General features: G+C 37.6%; 1 protein-coding gene across 1 annotated transcript in view; it reads right to left on the bottom strand.

Annotated features, from left to right (window-relative positions):
• Positions 1 to 20,790, bottom strand: part of USP54 (ubiquitin specific peptidase 54) — a 52,309-nt gene that overhangs the window by 24,816 nt on the left and 6,703 nt on the right. Inside the window, exons 3-9 of the mRNA XM_010018210.1 lie at positions 13,730 to 13,864; positions 11,346 to 11,459; positions 11,096 to 11,178; positions 8,490 to 8,595; positions 5,042 to 5,188; positions 3,484 to 3,633; positions 2,082 to 2,250 (exon numbers count right to left, since the gene is read on the bottom strand). Of these exons, the coding sequence (XP_010016512.1) occupies positions 2,082 to 2,250; positions 3,484 to 3,633; positions 5,042 to 5,188; positions 8,490 to 8,595; positions 11,096 to 11,178; positions 11,346 to 11,459; positions 13,730 to 13,864 (904 nt within the window). The remainder of the gene's footprint in view (positions 1 to 2,081; positions 2,251 to 3,483; positions 3,634 to 5,041; positions 5,189 to 8,489; positions 8,596 to 11,095; positions 11,179 to 11,345; positions 11,460 to 13,729; positions 13,865 to 20,790) is intronic.

Raw genomic sequence — 20,790 nt, 5'->3', positions numbered from 1 at the left:
TATAATTTGTAGTGCCAGATATAGATATGATTAGAGGCATTTATCAGAGTCCCTTGACAAAACTTCAGGTACAATATTGTGATTAACAGCTTAAGAATATGCAATCTTTGCTCATTTCTGAATTATGGGCTGTGGATATCTGGCAACAACGAGGGATCCAGAAGCAGCTGTAGTTACACTTAGTAAGAGACGAGAAGACCACCTGAAAAAGGTATATTAGGGTAGAAAACCCTGGATATCAACAAGGCTAAAAAATAATTCTATTTGACAGGAAAATATATAAAGTATGATTTTCTTGTGGCACTTCAACCTACAGCATCTGATAAATTCTCTCAAAATCAGTGTTGAACACTGCAGACTACAGGAGTAAGCCTTGAGGACTCACCAAGTGTTTCTGAAATGAAAGAGCAGGTCACTCACTATAGCCTTATGAATTTTATCTGAAAGGAAACACCTTTTTTTTAATATATATTTATATGCAGCTTCCTGAAGTCATTTTAGAACACAACAATATTCGATACTGCAGAGACAATGAGCAGACGGGTTATCTATGTATTTCCTGGAGATAACCAGCAGAGCTGCAAGGCAAATTTACAGCGTGTATGATCTGAAGCTTGCAGAAGTGCTCACAAATGACAAAGAGCACCACTCTCCCTCCTTCAGACTTCCTTTTTTTTTTTTTTTCTTTTTGTTTGGAACAGGAACACAGATTTATAAATTGTGAAGCACCTTGTCAAGTGAGAAAAGAAGGTCATCTTGCCACTGTTTTTATTTGCATTTATTTTTAAGAAGAGTTGGAGGTTTATTTCATCACCCGTAGATTGTCAACACATAAATAAGGAGACAGCAGATGTTCTCTACAGATTCATTGACCAGGAAGTATAAAGTTAGCTGTTGGCCAGGAAAACTGTAAAAGATTCTTGGAATTAGAGTTGCATAAATAAGCTAAAATCCTGTAAGAAAGGTTGTATTTTTGGTTTTAGTCTTGGCCTTGGTTTCTTGGTAACTTATAAACACATCTCTAATTCAGGATACTCTCTGCAAACATCCAAAAATAGAAACAATCTTCTTTTGCAAAGCCATTAAACATAAACTGGGTGAAAATAAAAGCTGGATCTATCTGGATTGCAATTGCCTATCTCTCTCAGAATTTATCTATTCTTCTTTAAATGAGGTCCCAACCCTCAAAGGTATGACCAAATATCTGAAATTAACCAGAACAGCTTGTTCAAATCACTACTGATATCTTGAGTGGACCAAGTTCTACCTCTGAAGCACCTTATCTGGACATACCCAATTCAACAGACTACCAGTAACATGAAGAATTCAGGAAGTAGCAATGTGTTGAAGGCCTCCAAGATGTTAAGTGCTACATATATATAGCTGTAGATCTTTTTTAATGCAAAACAAATCATGAAAAATGAAGACGCACACATGATCTATGCATATAAGCCTTTGATGATTCCTTCCCCTTCAGTTTCCCACAAATCGGTTCGTATCTCTTGCACTGCTTTATCTAAGTAAAAGACAAGCCAAAGGCTGAAGATAAGCTGCACTAATTCTGTCTCTCTCTTTTTTTACTTTTAATACAATGGTATTTCTTCCCCTTCCCCCCACATCCCTTCACCATCCTAGCAAAAGACTCATTGTGACATTTCCTTAATATTTCTTTTCTCTAACCTCCCTACTAAGTTTAATTCTGCAGCTTCCTTTATTTTATTTTTTTTAATGCGTTTGTGCATCTCTGGTCTCGTTCCCTTCCTGATAAGGATTTATGAACTCAGTCATTGAAGTTATCAGTTATTGTTCTTCTCTATCTCCATGCCACAGTAGGTCCTTAATTTTTTTCTTTTTTTAAGCTTCTTTTTCCAAGCCTTTCTGAAAAAAACTACTACCCAAACAATAAGCAGAGTCGGAAAGAGAGAGCTTCAAAGTTGAAACGCTAGAAGTCCTCTTCAGAATTCTACATCAGCTTTGACAAGCAACAAGAATCACTGCTAACAAAAACACATCCAAAACAGAAGAATTCACATGCAGCATTACAGCATAAAGGTATAAGTCATATAGTCCATGCTGCTTACCCGAGTCTTCACTATCATAACAAGTCCTGCTATACTGCTGTAAATCCACTTGAGGGGGCAAGTCTTGTGTTGACACTGGAGTTCCTCTTGGATCTGCATACAGCAGCAGCAAAGGCTGATAGTGACCTTTAATGCACTTTGTCACAACATCTTTCCATTTTGGACCAATCTGAATTAACAACAATAAAAGAATGCAAAAAAATACAATAAGCTCTGTTCACACCCCCTCATACTTCTTTCAGAATTTGATTTTCCTCTGACATTTTTTAACTCCTTCTGTATACAGTATTGAACTGGACTCTCCAAGAAAGGTCTGGAACCAACATAACTAAAATCAAGGTATTCACCATCTTATGGCTAAACACATTACAATTCCTAATAAAATATGAACAGAAAAATAATTCTTCCTTTTCAGATTTCCCCCCATAAAAAGCTTTTCATCCTCCAAAATGTTCTAACTTTGCATCAGCCAAAAAATCTGTTAAAATTTCTTAATCCAGCCATCAACATAAAAGAATAAAAAAACAGAAAGACATCAACAGCATGACAGCAAATTCAAGCCAAAACTAACCACTTTGGTGTATTTCTGTTGCTACAGAACCTCTGCAAGCATTTTGTTAGGCCAGAGAATAATTCATGTAGCTAAATTAATCTCAAAAACGTTCCACATGCACTAATAGAGGTTTCACCTAATACACTGAACATCTAATTCCAACAGATGTACACCACACATGAGTATTCTGCTAAAGCAGTGCACTTCCTCCCCTTGTTTTGCTGCAGAGAAATGTGACTGAACAAATGCAAGGATTAGAGTTTTCCCTTTGAGACTGTGCTTGGCATGACTACAGGAAAAAATTTTCCTCTCTCATCTTTGTGCATCCATGACTTGAAGGAAAAAAAGAGCAGCGGTGTGAAATAATGCCAAACAAACTAATGGGATGTAATAACAGTGTGCCAAGATCCCAGCACTGGTATCTTTAATGTTAAGGGCCTCATGCTTTGTGAAAAGGGGAAAAAAAAAGCACTAACAGAAGCAGAAAATTTGTTGTTGGCAGCAACCACTAGGGAAGACTGGCACCAAGACACTTCAACAAAGAACCTAAAAAGCAGGCACCAAATAGCTATACCACTTGTCAGCAAGGAAAAGGGATGCATGTTAGCTGTGTGTGCAAGAAAACTGTAGGGTTTTTAAAAAACAGCATAAAAGCAAGATGGGCAGCCAATAGAACAGAACTAAGAATAGGGCTTCTGAGACTATTGATATGCTTTTTTGAGAATGCTTTACTTTGCTCAGAAAAAGGTGCAACTGAGTTCAGGATCTAGAGTGGAAAAATAGTCAAACTTCCTTGAAAACAGTATGGATCTACACACGAATAGCTAATTCTAAATATTAATTTCTCACCTCTTTGACATGAGCATCATCAAAGTACATCCACTTGCGGATTTTAGTTTGGAAGAAGAATGTAGAATAGTGTTTTCCATAGTAACAGATCATTCCCACCAAATACAGCTCAGAGTGTTTTGCTCTGTCATCAGTTACTCTGAAGAAGAGCTTCAAGAAGGGAGTTAATAAAAATGAAAGAAGAAATTAATAAAGTGCCCAAAAATTTATATACTGTTATGATTGAAGACCTCCAAGGACTACAGAGAGGTGTCAGATTTTTACTTCAAAGACCGAGAAAACAAGGCAATACATACTTAAGTAAATAATCAACGTTTAAGCAAGCCCAGTGACACAGACCAGGAACAGACTCTTAACAACTCAAGAGACACTCAAGATTCAAGTCAGTCTGGGAGACTGTGGCTGTACTTTAAGGAAGACATTTACAACCATGATAGAATACCTTCTCAGTATCTGAGGTATCGTTCTATTCTGAAAATCTGTATTCTCTGTGTCATGCTGCCTGATTATATCAAATACTGTTAAAACATTCATTCCTCTTTGTTTTGTAGAAACAAAGCATTTCTGACAGTGAACAGCTGGCATTTATTCTCACTTAAGCTAAGACATATTTATGACAACACCACATAAAAGATGAACTGAATACATTAGTAGGTCAGAAGAAGTCAGCACACAAGAGAAAAACTGGTTTCTGTTTAGTTGACCATGTTTTATTTAAAATTGCACAGGACTCATTTTCTAGTGCATTACTGCTTTACTGTGCAAGGACCACACTGTTTCATAACCGCATTTCCGTTAACTTGCACTAATATTGGTACAATGTGCACTGGCAATGCATTTTTTTAATGTACGTGTGGGTATATATATTAAATTATTTTAATATAATAGCTTGACACTACAGTGCGACACAGCTACAATTTGTTATACCAATAGTTCAGCTCTAAAGCACCAGCACAAACCTCCAGATACCAAATACTCTCAATTTAATCTATCATTCAATCACACAGTACCAGCCACCATCTCAGAGATTGCTCAGTTATAAATAGCTCTTAAGTGTTATGACCACATACTTCAATGAAAAGAGGATTTAAAGGAGCACAAACAAAACAACCATAGCAAACAACCAAAACTACCAACAAACCCAGACAACCCCAAACTACATTTTGTCTTCAAAAGAAACAGAAACTAACTCCTGTTATTCACATGAAAGTGTACAGATGTATTTTCATAGAAATAGCACAAACACCAATAAAAAGTTTCCTTGCACTTGAATTTTTTATTTTTTTTTTAAATTCAGACAAGTTTTGTGTTGTGGAGTAATTTTTAATTTTCAGCAATTTAAGAAATCCAAGAAATACGCAATTACACTAGTATTTTCAGAAGGTTGTGAGGCATTGAGAAACAGGTGAGATCCTTCAATCTGCTCTCTACTCCCCTATCTATCAACAATGAAAAGGTAAAAAAAGGTGGTGACTTCTTACTTTTCTCAATCGGCTACTATAGACTACTGTGAGAAAGACTCTGTCTGTAAGCAGTTTCAAAATACAAAAACACTCACATCTCCCAGTTTAAGGCAAGTGCCCAGACTGTGAATCACATCCTCAGCCAGGTCAGAGTGGTCAGAGTCCCAGACTAAGCCAATGGTGATGATCTGTGGAGAGTTCATCAGCACGCGACGAATACGGATCTTTTCCCCACAGTTACTCTGAGGATTTAAATAAAATGAAACACTGAATATAATTCCTCCTATTATTACAATGCTAGGCCAAGACACTAACAAGTATAAGTTTCAAATGTACAGCTTCCAAAGAGGTGGTGGTGAAACAGATAATATACTCAGTGTCAAGATAACGAGTTTCTTATGTCACAGATGAGCATTAGCAAAACTATCTGCTATTTGCAAGTTTTAAAGCAAATATTGTGGATTCTTTTCACACTGCTGATAATGATTAAAAGGCATAGTGCAAAAGTAAGCTTCTTTAGAAAGAGATAAGCCAGCATACATGAAAGAGCCCAAAACATTCTTAGGAACTGGAGGGAAAGCTCACTTTCTTCTAATCAGAATCTCAGATTAAAAATTGTATTTACAGAGACTGATGCTTTCTACGACAGTGTCATGAAAAACATTCAGGTGCTCCTTTGCTGTCAAAATTGGGTGGCTGTTTTACAAGGTACTCTCATATTAAGAGAGAATAGTTAGGTCCATATTCATATAAATGGAGATATGAAGAGTAGATGGAAGATCAGGAGGATAATAGGTACTTTACTAACCCATAGCAGTTCTTATTTTCCCTTTCCCCTCCCAATTTTTAAATAACTACCAGTGCTTTTATTGACTGACCACTCTCCTCTCACTCTCTAGCTAGAGTAGGTCTCAGAGATAAGCTTGCTTGTGAAGTTAAGATAATTCTCAGTGCTCCTTCCAATCCACCACATGTTGGAATTGAGGGCATCTTTAAAGCATAATGCAAAAAGTGTGCTATCTGAATTAGTAATTATCACTTAATTTTAGTAAACAGTACTTTATCTTGTTTTGGGGTGGCAGAGATGACAACAGGGATGGTGCATGGTGGGACGGGACAAAAACTGTTACAAAGTCCCTTTGCAACACTCACTTTTGCCCTGCGGCAGGTCACAAAGGTATCTCTGCAAGATTCCAGGAAAAAAAAACCAAACCAAAACCCAAAGCAACCAAAACATTTTCATACTCAGAATAGTTTCTCATCTCTACAGAGAGAGATCCGTTTCACAACTGAGTAATTTCTGACACTACAACCAGGGAAGAGATCATAAAGCATTCCTTCCCCACAGCAATCTAGAAAATTATCCAGAATTTCAGTCCCAATTATCAGACAGAAACAGAAAGAAACGAGCTTAACAACAAGACAATGAAAGACAGATATTTTTACAGGCAGAGGACGGTGATGTTTAAATGCAGATTATGAGACTTTAATATTGAGATGACTATATTCACACATATTTTGCAAGGGTCATTCAAGGTACAAGCATTCCTGTGGATTACCACAACAAAACTAACTCACTCTCCAATTGTCTTCTTTCCTTCAGCTAACTAACATCAGCATTTTCTGCAAGACAGGAGGAATATGGCATCCTGATAAAACAGTTTCCCTTGCGTGACTTTTAGGCCATCCTTAGCTAAGCCTCAAAAGAAAAATTTCCCAATTAGAAAAAGAAAGGGGCAGCAAGTAGTGGTAAGCAATTTTTTCCCACTGATTATTTCACAGTTAAACAGAAGTTTAACCTGACAAAGAATGTCTTTCTATTAAATTTCCCATGCCTTAGTTACTAAATAGCTGGACTCACACGAATCTTTTTAAACAATACAATATCTTAAATTTCTTGTACTCAGATGAGCCACTATTTGCCAATATTCCAAACACCAAAATAATGTTTCGATGGAGACTAAAAGGGAAAGTTTCAGAGTTACGCGTTATAGAATGTGGCAGGATAAAATGGAAATACATTGCCCCTGGGGAACATGCACACAACACATTTCTGTTAGAGTCTGTATTGCTTCACTGAGGACTGGTGAGGCATCTAACAGTAGCATTATATGTATCTGTTTTCTGCCTTACCTATTAATATGTGAAAAAGTTTGATGATATCTCTTCCTGCATGCTTATCTACAGCCCTGGATCTGGACATACTCAAATTAAAAGGTAGAACAAGATATCAAACTCCTCCTTTTGAAATCTGAGCCCTTAAGATTTTAAAAAAAAAAAAAAAATTAAAAAAAAAATTTACATGAAGCTTTTATAGACTTAATTCAGCTGAATTTTGTCAGACTTTTACTGCACGGCAGAATGGAACATTTTTAATAACAACAGCCTGTGACTATCAACTGGATATATGCAGTAATTGTTTTTAAGTGGTTAAATGCTAGTCATCACTCACAGCTTAGCCTACACTTTCTGGTCAGTATCTTCCACACTCTGAACAGCAAACCTCAATGAAAAACAAGCCAATACCCCCTCAGATTTTCTGTGATAATTCCTGCCTTCAGCACAACTCATGCAGATAGATATACTGTGTAGTGTATAAGCCTTTCATTGTCAGGATATTCTCTGGCAGTGGGAAGCAGCAATCCTTTTCTCTTTCCTTCTGATCAATATGCTGGCTGTAAGGTACAGGTACAGCGGATTGGTCAACAGTTCCATTTATTCTAACTGAGAGGTAGTAATGAAGTTGGACGGAAGCTTATCTAGGCAAAACAACTGATTTTGTACACATGACTACACTGATGTAAAATTTCTATCTCTGCCACAGCAGGTACTACTGAAAAGATTGTACAAGAATTAATCCTTTCTCATGCTATTACTACAGATGAAGCGCACTAGCCTCAACAAAAATAATCACTAAAGAAACTGAGTGAACTGTGAAAACACTGTTCTAAAAAGCTTAGCTCATCAAAACCATCATCAACTTATAGACATTTCCTATAAAGACAGCCTCCAAATTCTTTGTCATTTCCGTTTCTTTAGGTAAGATACCAGACCTTTCATCATAGGATTAAAGCAGCATGACTGCACCTTCACATAGGGCTACTGTTGGAGGCCTCACCAACTCTTGGTGAAGTTGAACAGCAAACATATGATAAGCATTTCTAGCAGAAACACAGACTTGAACAGGAATGGGACTGTGGGGCCATTCCTTGAAAGCAACATAAGCATTCCCAATTTATTCCCCCTCATCACCTTTTTTCATGGTTTCTAACTCTCTGAAGCATTCATTTTTGGTTTCCACACAAACACTATTTCTATCCCTGTTCTCACTACTTTATCTAGTCAAAGAAGCACTCAACATCAGTAATTTAACTGAGAGGTACTGAATTCAAACACCAAGAAAACTCTTTAACGTGATGAACTGAACTTCAAAAATGCTTACATTAAAAGGTACACATCAGTGCAATATACTAAACCTTTTCTGTCCTGTCTGTACCCTTCTTTTTCCCCTCTCCCAAGGAAAACTAAGGATAGGACACTAACTGGACAATTTCGTAGGTCTCCCATCGTGCTGGCATTCTGTAGTAGCTCTCCAAACATATCTGGAGTGGGTTTCTCTCGTCTCTCCAGCATACAGATAGCTTGATTGCTTCAGGACAGAGAAAGCACAGGGGGGAAAAAAAAAAGTTTAATAACTAAATAAAAGCATAAATCCACATTATGTAAGTGTATGTTTCACTTAAATATTATGAAAATAACCTTAAAATACACAGCATTTTCTATATTTAATATTGTAGTACAGAAAAATCACATAATTATTCAGTGTGAATTACTACACCTTCCATGACAATACTGCATAAAGAAAACGAGTAAAACAAACTAGAAATAGTTTGTAGTTTGTCTTAAAATTTACATCTTAAAAGCCAACTTTAGGCTTTTTTTATTTATATTCATAAATACTTGGTTTCAAAATGAAATATTTGCCTCAAAATGCTTCCCTTTAGTAACCACAACCCTAGTAAAGTAGCACAGTAAAGCACATCCTTAATAATAAAGCTATAGACAAAAAAATAGCATGGTACTCAACTGATTTCAACTGTCCACATTGAAAGATGACAGTAAGTACACAAGAATATTAGTGCTCAAAGCATGTTCAACCTTAAAATGCTTTAAGTAAACAGATATATTACTGTTTATTGATGATTTTAAAACACCATGTGACTTAAGGTTTGACATATTTAATATAAAATACTGAATACCATTTACATAATTTTTTTCCTGTTTTTGTAATAAATAATATTCTGAGTACCCAGTGTCTGTTGATGACCTAAAGGAAAACTACTGCTTGATGGAACGGTAGGTAGCAGCCACAAGGGGGAATATGCTTTACAATACTCCTGATACACTGGTAAAGTGGTAGCTTTTAACAGATCAGCAAGAGAAGAGCAACTACCAGTTTTCAAGACAATTTTTTGGGGCTCTGTAAGTACATATCTCACACAAGAGAAGTTTTCGCCCAATCAAACTTTCAAGACAAAAGCAAATCAGATTCCTACCTCAATCAGATTTAAGCAGCTTATGATTGAGCAGCAATCTACTAAAAGAAGACTAGAGCTAGAGCTATTGCTCTGTGCACCACAGAATCACAGAATAGTTAGGGTTGGAAAGGACCTTAAGATCATCTAGTTCCAACCCCCTTGCCATGGGCAGGGACGCCTCATCCTAGACCATCTCCTTTAATGAAAAGTTATGGTGACGAGGGGAGTACCCAGTAACTAGAAAAAGCAGGAGTTACATATCCATCCAAGAAAGAGGGTTTGAGGAATTACAGGCTGATGAGTCTTGCTCCAGTACCTGGAGTGACAACAGACAAAATCCCCTTGGAAATCACCTCCAGCATATGAAGGACAAGAAAGTGCATCAGAGCAGGCAGCAATGATTTACCAAGGGCAAAATATGCTTGACCTACATGATTATCTCCAGTCATAAAATGACAGGTTCTGTTGAGGAAGTGAAAGCAGTTAATATAATTTGGTCTCTAGCAAATTTTCCATTCACCTACAGCATTCTTGTGGCCAAACTGGGAGGTGTGGACTGCCTGGATAGAATACAGCATGGACAAAAGCCTAGCTAGGCCTTCAGGCTCAGAGGACCAAAACATAACCAGCAGTCAGCTAAGAGTTGTGTTCCTCAAGGGTTAATATTGGGGCTGATGCTATTTAACATTTTCATTAACAACCTGAATGATGAATCAGAATACACTCACATCATGTTTACAGATGACACCAAACCGGATGGAGCAGTCAATATACAGAAAAGGAGTACTGCCACCCAGAAGGTTCTTGACAGGTTAGAGGAATGAGTTGATAGGAATCTCATGAAATTCATTAAAGGAAAATAAAAAGTCTTGCACCTCAGATGGAGCACACCCAGCGCAGCAGTACTGGCTGGGCATTGAATGGATGAGGAGCAACACTGCAGACAGCTGGAGGACAAGCTGAACATAAGCCAGACTCTTTCCAGAGGCGAACACAGAAAGGACAAGAGGTAAAAGATGCAGAAAGGGAAATTCTGACTGGATATAAGGAAAGAAAAATTCACACTGTGTCATTAAGCACTGGAAGAAGCAGCCCACAGAAGTCATGGAATTTCTGTCCTTAAATGTTTTCAAAACTCAGCTGCCCAAAACCCCAAACAGCCTCATCTAGCCTTGAAGCTAGCCCTGCTTTGAAAACGAGGATGGAGTAGATGTACAAAGGTCCTTTTCAGAGTAACTTTTTTTTTTTTAAATCTTTCTTAACTCACCTGCTCACATATTAAGGTCTTTCAAAATGTACACTAGTCCTTGCCCCTACAGTTGTCAGATTCAGAATCATAAACAGAAAGACACATTGATCCATGCCTAAATTGGTATCTTCTCCTCCACTAAATCCTCATGTTCTTTATCATAGTTATCAAAGCTCCACTAACTTTAATCAAACCATGTTGTGGACATTTAATCTTGTGAAGGAAAAGATCAAACTGCAATACCAGTTTAAAAAACTAACGAAAAACAAGAACACACACACACAAAAAAAAAAAAAAAAAAAAAAAAAAAAAAAAAAAGACACACACATACATATCTCTTCCTTGTAAAAATTTCAACTCACCAGAGTGAGGTTGTGGAAATATAATGTACCATCTGGATGAAAGGTAGTGGGTCAGAGGTGGCACCACAGCTGGTACAAACACACTAAAGATAAAGAAAACATGATACACTGACAAGATTAAACAGGTATTTCCACAGCAGCACTTCTGCTTGTATTTTTTTTTTTTTACCATGGCAATGCAAGTCTTACAAATGAAAATTTCAAACTTGAGAACTTGTGATTGGTATAAAGCATGTTATCATTACCTCACCTGTTCAAACAAGGTCATTGCAAACTTCTGATGGGAAACGCAATGTGGTGCAGTGCAAATATCTTCCTTTGTCTCATCTGCAATGTGGAAGTGAATTCGCATTAACAGGTTTTCCTAGCCAAAGAGAGAGGCAAAAAAAGTATTAGATCATTTCAAACGTAAACAAAAGTTAAAATATAAATCACAAAAGCATGTCAGATGTACTAATGTTGTAAGCGTTATTTACAGAGACAGAAGGTTCCTACGAATTTTTGAATGTCGCTTACAAAACACAAGTTGGCATATCTTTGATATAAAAGAAAATGGCTACCACTTCTGATTTGCAATGCTGTGTCAGGTAACCATTTATTTCCTAGCACAGCTGAAGATTCTGTTACTGCTTATTCTGTCCAATTCTTAAGCATCAATGGATTTGACAAATACAACAGGAAGAGCAGGTCTGCAATTTTAAAATCCCTGCATTGCCACTAACTTCTCCTCATCACCACAAAGTAACCTTAATCAATTTCTACATTCTACAAGGGCTTTGAAATATGGCAAATCATCTACATTGTCAAAAAGGGGGAGATTAATAAATGAAGAGGCAGATTAAAATCTGCATGAAACAAAAGCACTGAACATTTTCTAGATACTATTTCAGACAACTCTATATGTTTTCAAGTTCCCAGGAGTTCTTGTCCCAAGACTTCCTCTCCTCCCACTGTTCCCAACATTAAGCTGGGGGTGACAAAAGTCTACTGATGCCTCTTCCAGCAGCACACCTTTCACTATCACTATGAGCTGCCTGGATGGTTAATAGGCCTGCAATAAAAAGATCAAGATTAATTATTAGGCAAAATAGTTCTGACCTTATAGAATTTTCTTTGAACCTTAGAGTCTAAGATCTTCTTCCATTTAAATTAAATCTCTGCCTTTAGGGCTGAAAAGGTTAAATAAGTGAAAAGCTATGGAATTATCTCTACCTTAAAGCTTAACCTCAAAAAGGAACTTGTACCCATTTTAATTGTCCTTGTGCCAATACAGTTGGCCTAACAAACCTGTTTGCGGGGACTTCCACAGCAGTATGAGATGGGCTATTTAGATTAGCTTTCTCAAGGAAGAAACTAAATCAGAAGTTCCCATGTTCTACAACATACAGAACTCCACTCAAGTGCTGGACTGCATATAATGATTTGGCATAACTGTGCTCAGGGGCTCCTGTGTGGGCTGATGCAATTTATTTCACTTTGAGGCTTTATTGGCATGATGTACTTTGATTTTAAGTAAGCTAGTATACTATTTTGCTATATCGGTATTCTACAAACACAGGATATGTTGGGTTATCAAAGTCCATTATCACTCCACTTAATTTAAGAGAAGAACTACAATAGCTATATGCATTTATCTAATTTCTGCGATCTCTTACAGTGCAAGCTTCAAATTAGCTGGATATCAGAAATGAAAGATTTAACATACAGAAATTATTCCACTCTGGTAGGTGCTTTACCTGAGAGAAGTTCTACTTTTCAGTAGTAAATCCAGTATATTTGTACTTTGGTTAACAAATAACATCTTTGTTAATAAACAAGTAAGATAAACACACTTGGGCCACCCCTTCCAAAAAGTGGAGCAGCCAATAGGTCAGCAAGACAAAAATACACCCTAATTAAGTTTAATAAATTTAGGAGATTGAACATGGAAAAGGAGGAAATGTGGGTAAGAATAAAATCTTAACATAATGGATACCAGGAAAGAGTTTGAGTATAAAAAGAAAGCAGGTGGGCAAACCTAGGGATGTAACACTAGTGTTAAAAGCCATCTACCAACCACACTGGTGAGACAACCAGCCTAAAACAAATTGTCAGATGGTTTGCAAATATGGCAACAGAAATACTTGGACATGATCCATTTTACTGTTGCTTACCTCAACTTACAAACACGAATAACTGTGTTGGGTTGTGTCTGCTTTATTTATTTATTTTTACTTTACCTTACAGTTTATGAAAACATGGTTTCAGATTAACTGGCAAAATGTCCTTTCACCCTTTTGAGGTGATCCGTAAAACCAGAATTTTGGAATATTCTTGCAGTGCATTTGTTTTTAAAATTCCTATTCAAGACACACACACGCATGCAGACAGTAGATATGCAAAAGTAACTGTAAAACTGGATAACACTGATGTTTCCATTTTGAAATTGTTAGCAATGACTCTCAAGCCAAACAGTGGTTCCCCACTGGATCACTTCAAGCTTCAGGATCTCCCTGGGGACTTTTCCAGGCCACAAATGCAAGGTCTGTTGGAATGTGGGGAGGAGAGGAAGCGGGGGAGGGGGGGGAATTAAAAAAATTGTGCAGTGGGGGGTTCACATCTATGCCTGTCAAACCATCTTTCAGTTATACTCACAAAACATTCAGCAGCATCATCCATGATGCCCAGCTGGAAGCGTTGCTCATCCTGAAATGTCTTTGCAAGAGCAGTGCGCAGGGCATCAGAAGGCAGTACCTTCTCACTGCTACATTGAAACTGGTTGAAGATACTCTAGTAGTAAAACAAAAAGATAGGTAAGTTACTGTATTTTCAAAACATGACTCAAGTTATCTGAAAACAAAACAGCAAACCTTTAGCTCCCTTTGATCAAGCAACACAGATATTTGTATTGTACAAGGACTACCAGAGAATTAGTTCCTCCTTTGAAATTACATGCATCTTTGTGTATCCCTTCCTTTCACATATCCAAGGGACGGTGGGGAGCTCAGGGGTAAATTTCCCTCAGTGTTCATAATCCCCCTTGGATCTTCCTCCAAATTTGATTCCTGAAGCAAACACAATGGACAACACCACTTCCTCATTTTTTATTCCTATTTCTTTTTCTCCAGTTCACTTTTTCATTCCCACCTCAGTAGCTTTCTTCTTACATAAACCGCCTTCTTTCCTCTTCCAAACAACTCTTTTCAAATGTCTTAGCCGTTGAACAGCCACAACCTGCTGCTTTCACCGTTTAAGGAATTTACCTTCTAGTAAGTCCAAGTGGGTAAGAATCAGACGATTTTTGAGTCAGTATGCAGAAGGGAAAAGGCATGACGCAAGTAACAGTTCTTATATATGGCCAGTTGTTCACTTGCTGCCCTAAACCTGAATTTTCATAACTAACTCACAGGTCATCCAGGTAATCATTTGCAAGGATGAGTAGCTCTATAAAGACACATTATGTCTGAAGTGTGTATTATATGCATGAAAGTTTAGTACATATTCCCAGCTGATTAAAAACCCACTTTCATTTTGTGTGTCTACGTGCATTTACTTGTGCATGTGAGATACCCAAAAGATCTTCTGAACAGCTGTTTAACTTTCACTGTGCTCTCCCACTAGAACAGGAACATCATTCTGTATGCAAAATCCTCAGTTTCAGTAAAAACTTCTAGCCCTTATTTTCATACAAGACCATTCTGGCTCCAACACCCCTCTGCTCTACCTCATTTCATATGACATGACAGCATCTTCATCAGTGTCAATCTCAACATTCTGCTTGTCCTTCTCTATCAAACCTTCCTCACAATTTCCCTAAAGGGTGCAGAAAAGCTCCATTCTTACTGCAAGCGAGAAAGGAATACTGTCACTTGGCTTTTCTGCCTTCTAAACTTAGTTAAACAAGGAGAAAGCCAGCCTCAAACTGTTTTGCCTGCTCAGTTTTCTTTCAACTCTATACTGAGAATCTGTAGCAATATTGATTCATGTATCACTTCCTCCCTTGATTACAGAAATCCTCTCCCCAGCATACTTAGGATCTATATTAACTGGAAATAAATCATCTGAATCTTTCTCTTGTTTAACTATTCTTTTTTGTTTCTTATCAGGAAATGAGAAAACAAACTGGGAGAAGGTTTACCAAACTGCAAACCTGGCTACTTGGAGAAAGCTGAAAGGGTGCAGAACGCAGCTGTCATTGCACAGCCAGCAACCATCCAACCTCTGAACCCCTGCCATTTCTGGCCGCAGGAATGGTGCAGTTTATAGTGTCGACATGTTATCTAATACAGATGTAAAATGCCCATCTCTCTTTACTGCTGTTTTTATTTTGATAGCCCTTATGGTGCTCATTCATGTGTGAGGGCCCACTGTGCCAAAACCCAGAGCTCTTCTAATATTGCCTTTATCAGAGTATCAAATAATGATGAGGAAAGTGGTAATGAAGAGAAGGCTGTGAGGCAGTACATCTCACACCTCATATATAAAGGAACTGAGGAGAGGTAGATAATTTATATTAAAAAAATGCAAAGAATGACAAAGTCTCTGTACTTAACCTTCATCCCCATTTCTGTCACTGATAACTGAGCAAGTTCCATATTTCATTACTAAATTTTCTTATTTAAGTGGACCTCAAAACACAAACACCTCCCCCTCAAAAAAAACGACCCAACAAACCAAATCAAAACAAACAAACAAAAAAAACCCAAACCCCAAACCCAGTGGAACATAATTTCATTCTGCTTCAGCACTTTATACTAAATAACTTAAGAGCACTTGAAAATATTCATGACTGTGCTTTAGAAATGTGGTTATCATCAATTTCACTTCAAAGATCTGGAAAATGAGACACTCGCCTAGCAACTGGCCCACAGTCTCACTGCAGGGAACTGATGGACAGGACCCCGGTTGCTTCAATGAGAGCTCTGAAATGGCTCTGCACTCTTGGGGTGTGTGGGGAGAGAATCAATGCAGGCTCCAAACTAGGTAAAAGGAGAAGCAAGCAAGAAAGCAGGCAAACCAAAACTGTCATTTTAAATTTCCATCTTACAGAAATAGTATACCAGTATACATTACTTTAACTGTAACGTACCTACTAATTAACATAAAGAGATCCAGTAAGGAAAAAGTGATCCTGATGATTAAAAGCAACTGTTTTTCATAAGATCCTCCATCTTTTTTTTTTGGGCATTGCAAAATAATTACAGCCTTCACAATTAAAACCAGAAAAATTTTCATTAGCAGAAAACTGTGAAATCTGTTACCACAACCACAGAACAAAAGATAAACTTAGTAATGCTAAAGAATTCTGTGAAGAATTACAATATAAAAAGCAGAAAGAAAAAGATCTTCATATTATGCAAAAGAATGCTTCCTAAAATTTGTAATGACAATTGCATACAGACAATGGTATAGTCTTATTTAGATTATGGAAGAAGAAAAAAAAAAAAAAGAGGCCTTAAAACCAGTGAGTAATTCTGCATTTTAATCTAATAAAGTTCAAATCTTATCATGTCATTGCACAGTGCAGTTTAAAGCATTCTGGAAGACAGTGCTTGCAGAAAATCCAAAAACACACCTTAAGGAGTCAGAAGTAGTTTGAACAAAAGAGCTCTGGTTTTTGTTTGGTTTTGGTCATGGTTTTGGGGGTGCAAGTTTGGGGTTTTTTTCGGGGGGGGGGGGCGGGGAGGAGGAGAGGGGGGGAAGGAGGAGAGGGTGTTTCCCCTTTTCCTTATTTTTCACGACAGGTTCTTTGCTCACCTTCAGAACAGGTCTTCCTTGTGTCTCAGATGGACCTGTGTGGCAGTTCCTGCAGTTTCATTACTAAGTTATCCAAATCAGATCTCTTTCCTTAATTTCAGGTCTTGCCCTTGAGTGACAATCTTAATCACTAATATATTTGCTCCATATACAGGTCTGAAAGCCAGCTGGGTGCAGACCAGGAAAGCACTGCTGATACTGCCCCAGGAGTTTTCATGACACCTTTCCTGCAAGTGCTTCTGGAACTCCGTGAGAACTTTATATATGAAACATCCAAACTTTGTTCTCTTATAAAACTTTCTTTATTTCAATTTGAAGACAGTGGTAACCCTATTAGTGTATTCACCACACTAATGATCTCCCTCAATGGCTACATTTCAACAGAAGTGAGTGTATCCCTAACAGCAGCAACAATATGAAAACACAATGCTAAAAGCTTCAGGAACAAGGGAAGTCTCTCATATTTTACCAGTTTTCAGTAACTAAAATCAAGGATGCGGGGGCGGGGCAGGAAATGACGATGGACCAGACCAAACCAAACCCCTCTTCCCCCCCGCCAAAACCAAACAAACAAAATCCCACCAAAAAAAAACCCACAAAAAACAAACAAACAAAAAAAAAAAAGCAAAACCAAACAAACAAAAACCCAACCAACCAAAACAAAAAATACTCCCCCCCCAAAAAAAACCAAAAAACCCCACCACAAAACCCCAAAACTTTAAGAGGAATAAATTGCCAAAGTCCATCTAGTTGCATCTAGTCCTTCCCCAAGTACTAACTCAAAAATCAACTACAGTTACATAGTTGACGTTTTGCAAGCTTGCTCTCGGAGGCATCCAAATCTGGAAATTCTTTAACCATCACAGGCAACCCATTTTAGGGCCTCACTTGGCTTACTACAGTTCGGAAGGCTTTTTCCTACTTTTGTAACTGGAAGCCTCATGTCCTTTCTACTGCAGATTTGGGCTTCTGACATACATCAAAACAAAGGCTTGCAGAGTCAGCAGTAACCCAAAATAATCATAGAATGCTTACGGTTGGAAAGAACCTCAAGATCTAGTTCCAACCCCATGGCACGGGCAGTGACACTTTACACTAGACCATGCCACCCAGGGCTCTGTCCAACCTGGTCTTGGAACACTCCCAGGGATGGAGCATTCACAACTACTTTGGGCAACCTGTTCCACTGCCTCACCACCAGTGCTGTAAAGAACTTCTTCCTTATACCTAACCTGAACTTTCCCCTGTTAATGTTTTAAGTTTAAATCCATTACTCCTTATCCCGTCACTAGTCTCTTCCAGTTTGGGAAGTGTGGGAATCAACACAAAATTCCTAAAACTTCAAAAGAAGATCACTTAAGGTTTGAGACAAGGAACCTTTATCACACAAGTTAAAACCTGGCTTTCTATTTCAGAATGCTAAAATTCACATGTATTATCATAAAACGAGTTGTTCTTCATTTGGTTAGAGAATACAGATAATAATTCTGGTAATCCATGAGATTGACAGTTTAAGAGTTCTTTTAAACTCTAAAGATTTGGAAGCCAAAATAATTTTCTCCCTAGAAAGAAGTATTCCATTTATTTGGGGTACATTGACATCTGCAACGTGTGTCTAACCATACTGATGAAAGAAACTCCAGACTTGATATACACGCACATATGACTTTTCAATCAAGCATGTAAAAGCAGGCTGGCATAAGAATAAACTGATGGCTGAAAAGAACAAGCAACAGCTACTGAATCAGATCAGTGTCCATGCACTGTAAATTTGAGTTGTGTTCATGGTGGCTTTTCGAGAACTAATTTTTCTCTTCCAACATTATGCAGAAGTTCCTTCTGGATGGGGATATTCCTACAGCAGGTGTCATATTTTTTTCAAAGAACAAAACGTTCCACCCAAATGCTTTAGTATTCCCTACATCAACAGTTTTTGCCTTTTAGCAAAAGCTACAAATACTAACATGGCCAATCCTTGGCTTTCTCTCACTGCTCAACATGTCAGTATTATTCCTGCATCATTTGCCTGCTTTTTCTTTGTTTGTTTATTGGGGTTGGGTATTTTTTTCCTTTTTGTTTGTTTGTGGTTGGGGTTTGTGTGTGTGGTTTTTTGTTTTGTTTTAAAACTTTCTCTCCATTTCAATAGCATGCACTTCTTATTCCATCCCATTAATTGGACTTTTTTTTCTGGTCCACAGTATCTAATCTCTCATCCAGAACATCACACTCTTCTAATGCAGCCTCTTATTCACTACAACAACCTGTTTCAATAAAAATTCTGGCTGCTAAAATCACTTTTCTCCCATCCAACCACATCAGCCTCCACCCACAGTATTTTCACTGGCCTACATTTCTTCTTCACATTTCCTCATGCTATATTCGCTTTCAAGGGTACAATAAATTCTACCGCTATTTGGTTTTGTGTTTTTGGATTTCTTTCCAAACCTCCAAGTCTGATAACAACCACCCTAGATTTCCACTTATTCCTTTCTTTTATAGTCTCTCTCATTTTTACTCACAATGTGCTCTGAACATTACAGTCCATAATGGGAACATTAAAGTCAGGCCCCTCTGGTTACCATTAATCAAATAAAAATATACTTTCCATGAGTTTTGTTTAGGAGGGTGGCAGCAGAAGAAATCCAAATGACAGAGTGTCCACATCAACTAGGTGACCTGAATAACTGTTTAATCAAGATCAAAAAAAGCAATCATTATTTGGAAGGTTCTACTACCTATTTATTAACTCAGGGATCTGTACTTGTACAATACAAGTAACTATTTTACATATTTTTACTATTGCTTTACCATGAAATGCTATCCTGATTTCGAAAAAAAGCACAAGAAAATGAAATCTTTGCAATCAACCAATCACTGTCTCAACCATATCATGAACTTTTTGTAACAAATCCCTCCATTTCCATCAAGTGGCCAATCAGAACCGTGAACTACAGTAATTTCACTTCTTTAAAGCACTCTATTGTTCTCAGTTTTCACCTTAGACAACAACATCATTTCTACACAGAAAATTCACATTCTTCCTGCTTTTGTTGCACATGACAAAATTACAGAAAAGACCAGCCCTACTGGAATTTATCAACCAATAGAGCATTCTTCTTGCAAACTACAAAAACCACTCTGTCCTATGTCCTGGCACCATGGAGCTCCCAGTACAATCCCTGGAAGGAGAACAAACACTGTGGCATGCTCGGTACAGTGGACGGATTTCCCCCTTCCTGCCCTCTTCTAGCTATGATAAACACCAAAGCAAAGTCATGCTGTAGAAAAAGGAAAAACGAAACAGAACACAGTAGATTTCAACATTAATAATAAATCAAAAAGCTGTTCCAGTGTTACAGCAGGCAAACCATAGAGTGGTAAGGACAGCTTGTGCACTGAAAAAAAAAAACAAACAAAAAACCACTTAGATAATGCCACATCTTAAGGAACAGTGTTTGGGATTCCAAGACAGAGTCTGCAGCTCTCCCTTGTCTTTTTATAGTTGGTGGAAGGTTCCTTCAGAATACCTAACAAGTAATGTCTGGAATGATTTCAAAATTTATTCTGCAGCCATATAAACATAGCCAGGTAGCACACAAGCACAGTTTTAAAATCACTTTGAGCATTTGTGCAATGGATGTCTTCGATGTGGTACAAAAATAAAATGTGATTTGATATGAGGTATTACATCACTGTCCTGTGATCCCTCATTTTAGAAAGAGTAATTTAAAATTACAACCAGCATTTATAGAGCTAGCTAAGCACTTACAGTAAACACTGTGCATGACATCAGAATCCCTAGAAACAGTTACAGCAAGCCAAGAAAGTGTGGAAAAAAATACGTCTTTGCTGTTATTTAAAGGCTAAATTTAGCTTAGTGAAGACTATCTTCTTCTAAAGTCAATGGGAAGAGAATGTCACTTTAGAGCAATGGTTCAAAGTTATTCAAACTCAGGAAA

Source organism: Nestor notabilis, unplaced genomic scaffold (genome assembly GCF_000696875.1).
Source record: "Nestor notabilis isolate BGI_N333 unplaced genomic scaffold, ASM69687v1 scaffold14877, whole genome shotgun sequence".
NCBI classification, from domain to species: Eukaryota; Metazoa; Chordata; class Aves; order Psittaciformes; family Psittacidae; genus Nestor; species Nestor notabilis.
Note: the sequence above shows the minus strand (reverse complement) of the source record. Positions and strands in the feature narration are given on the sequence as shown.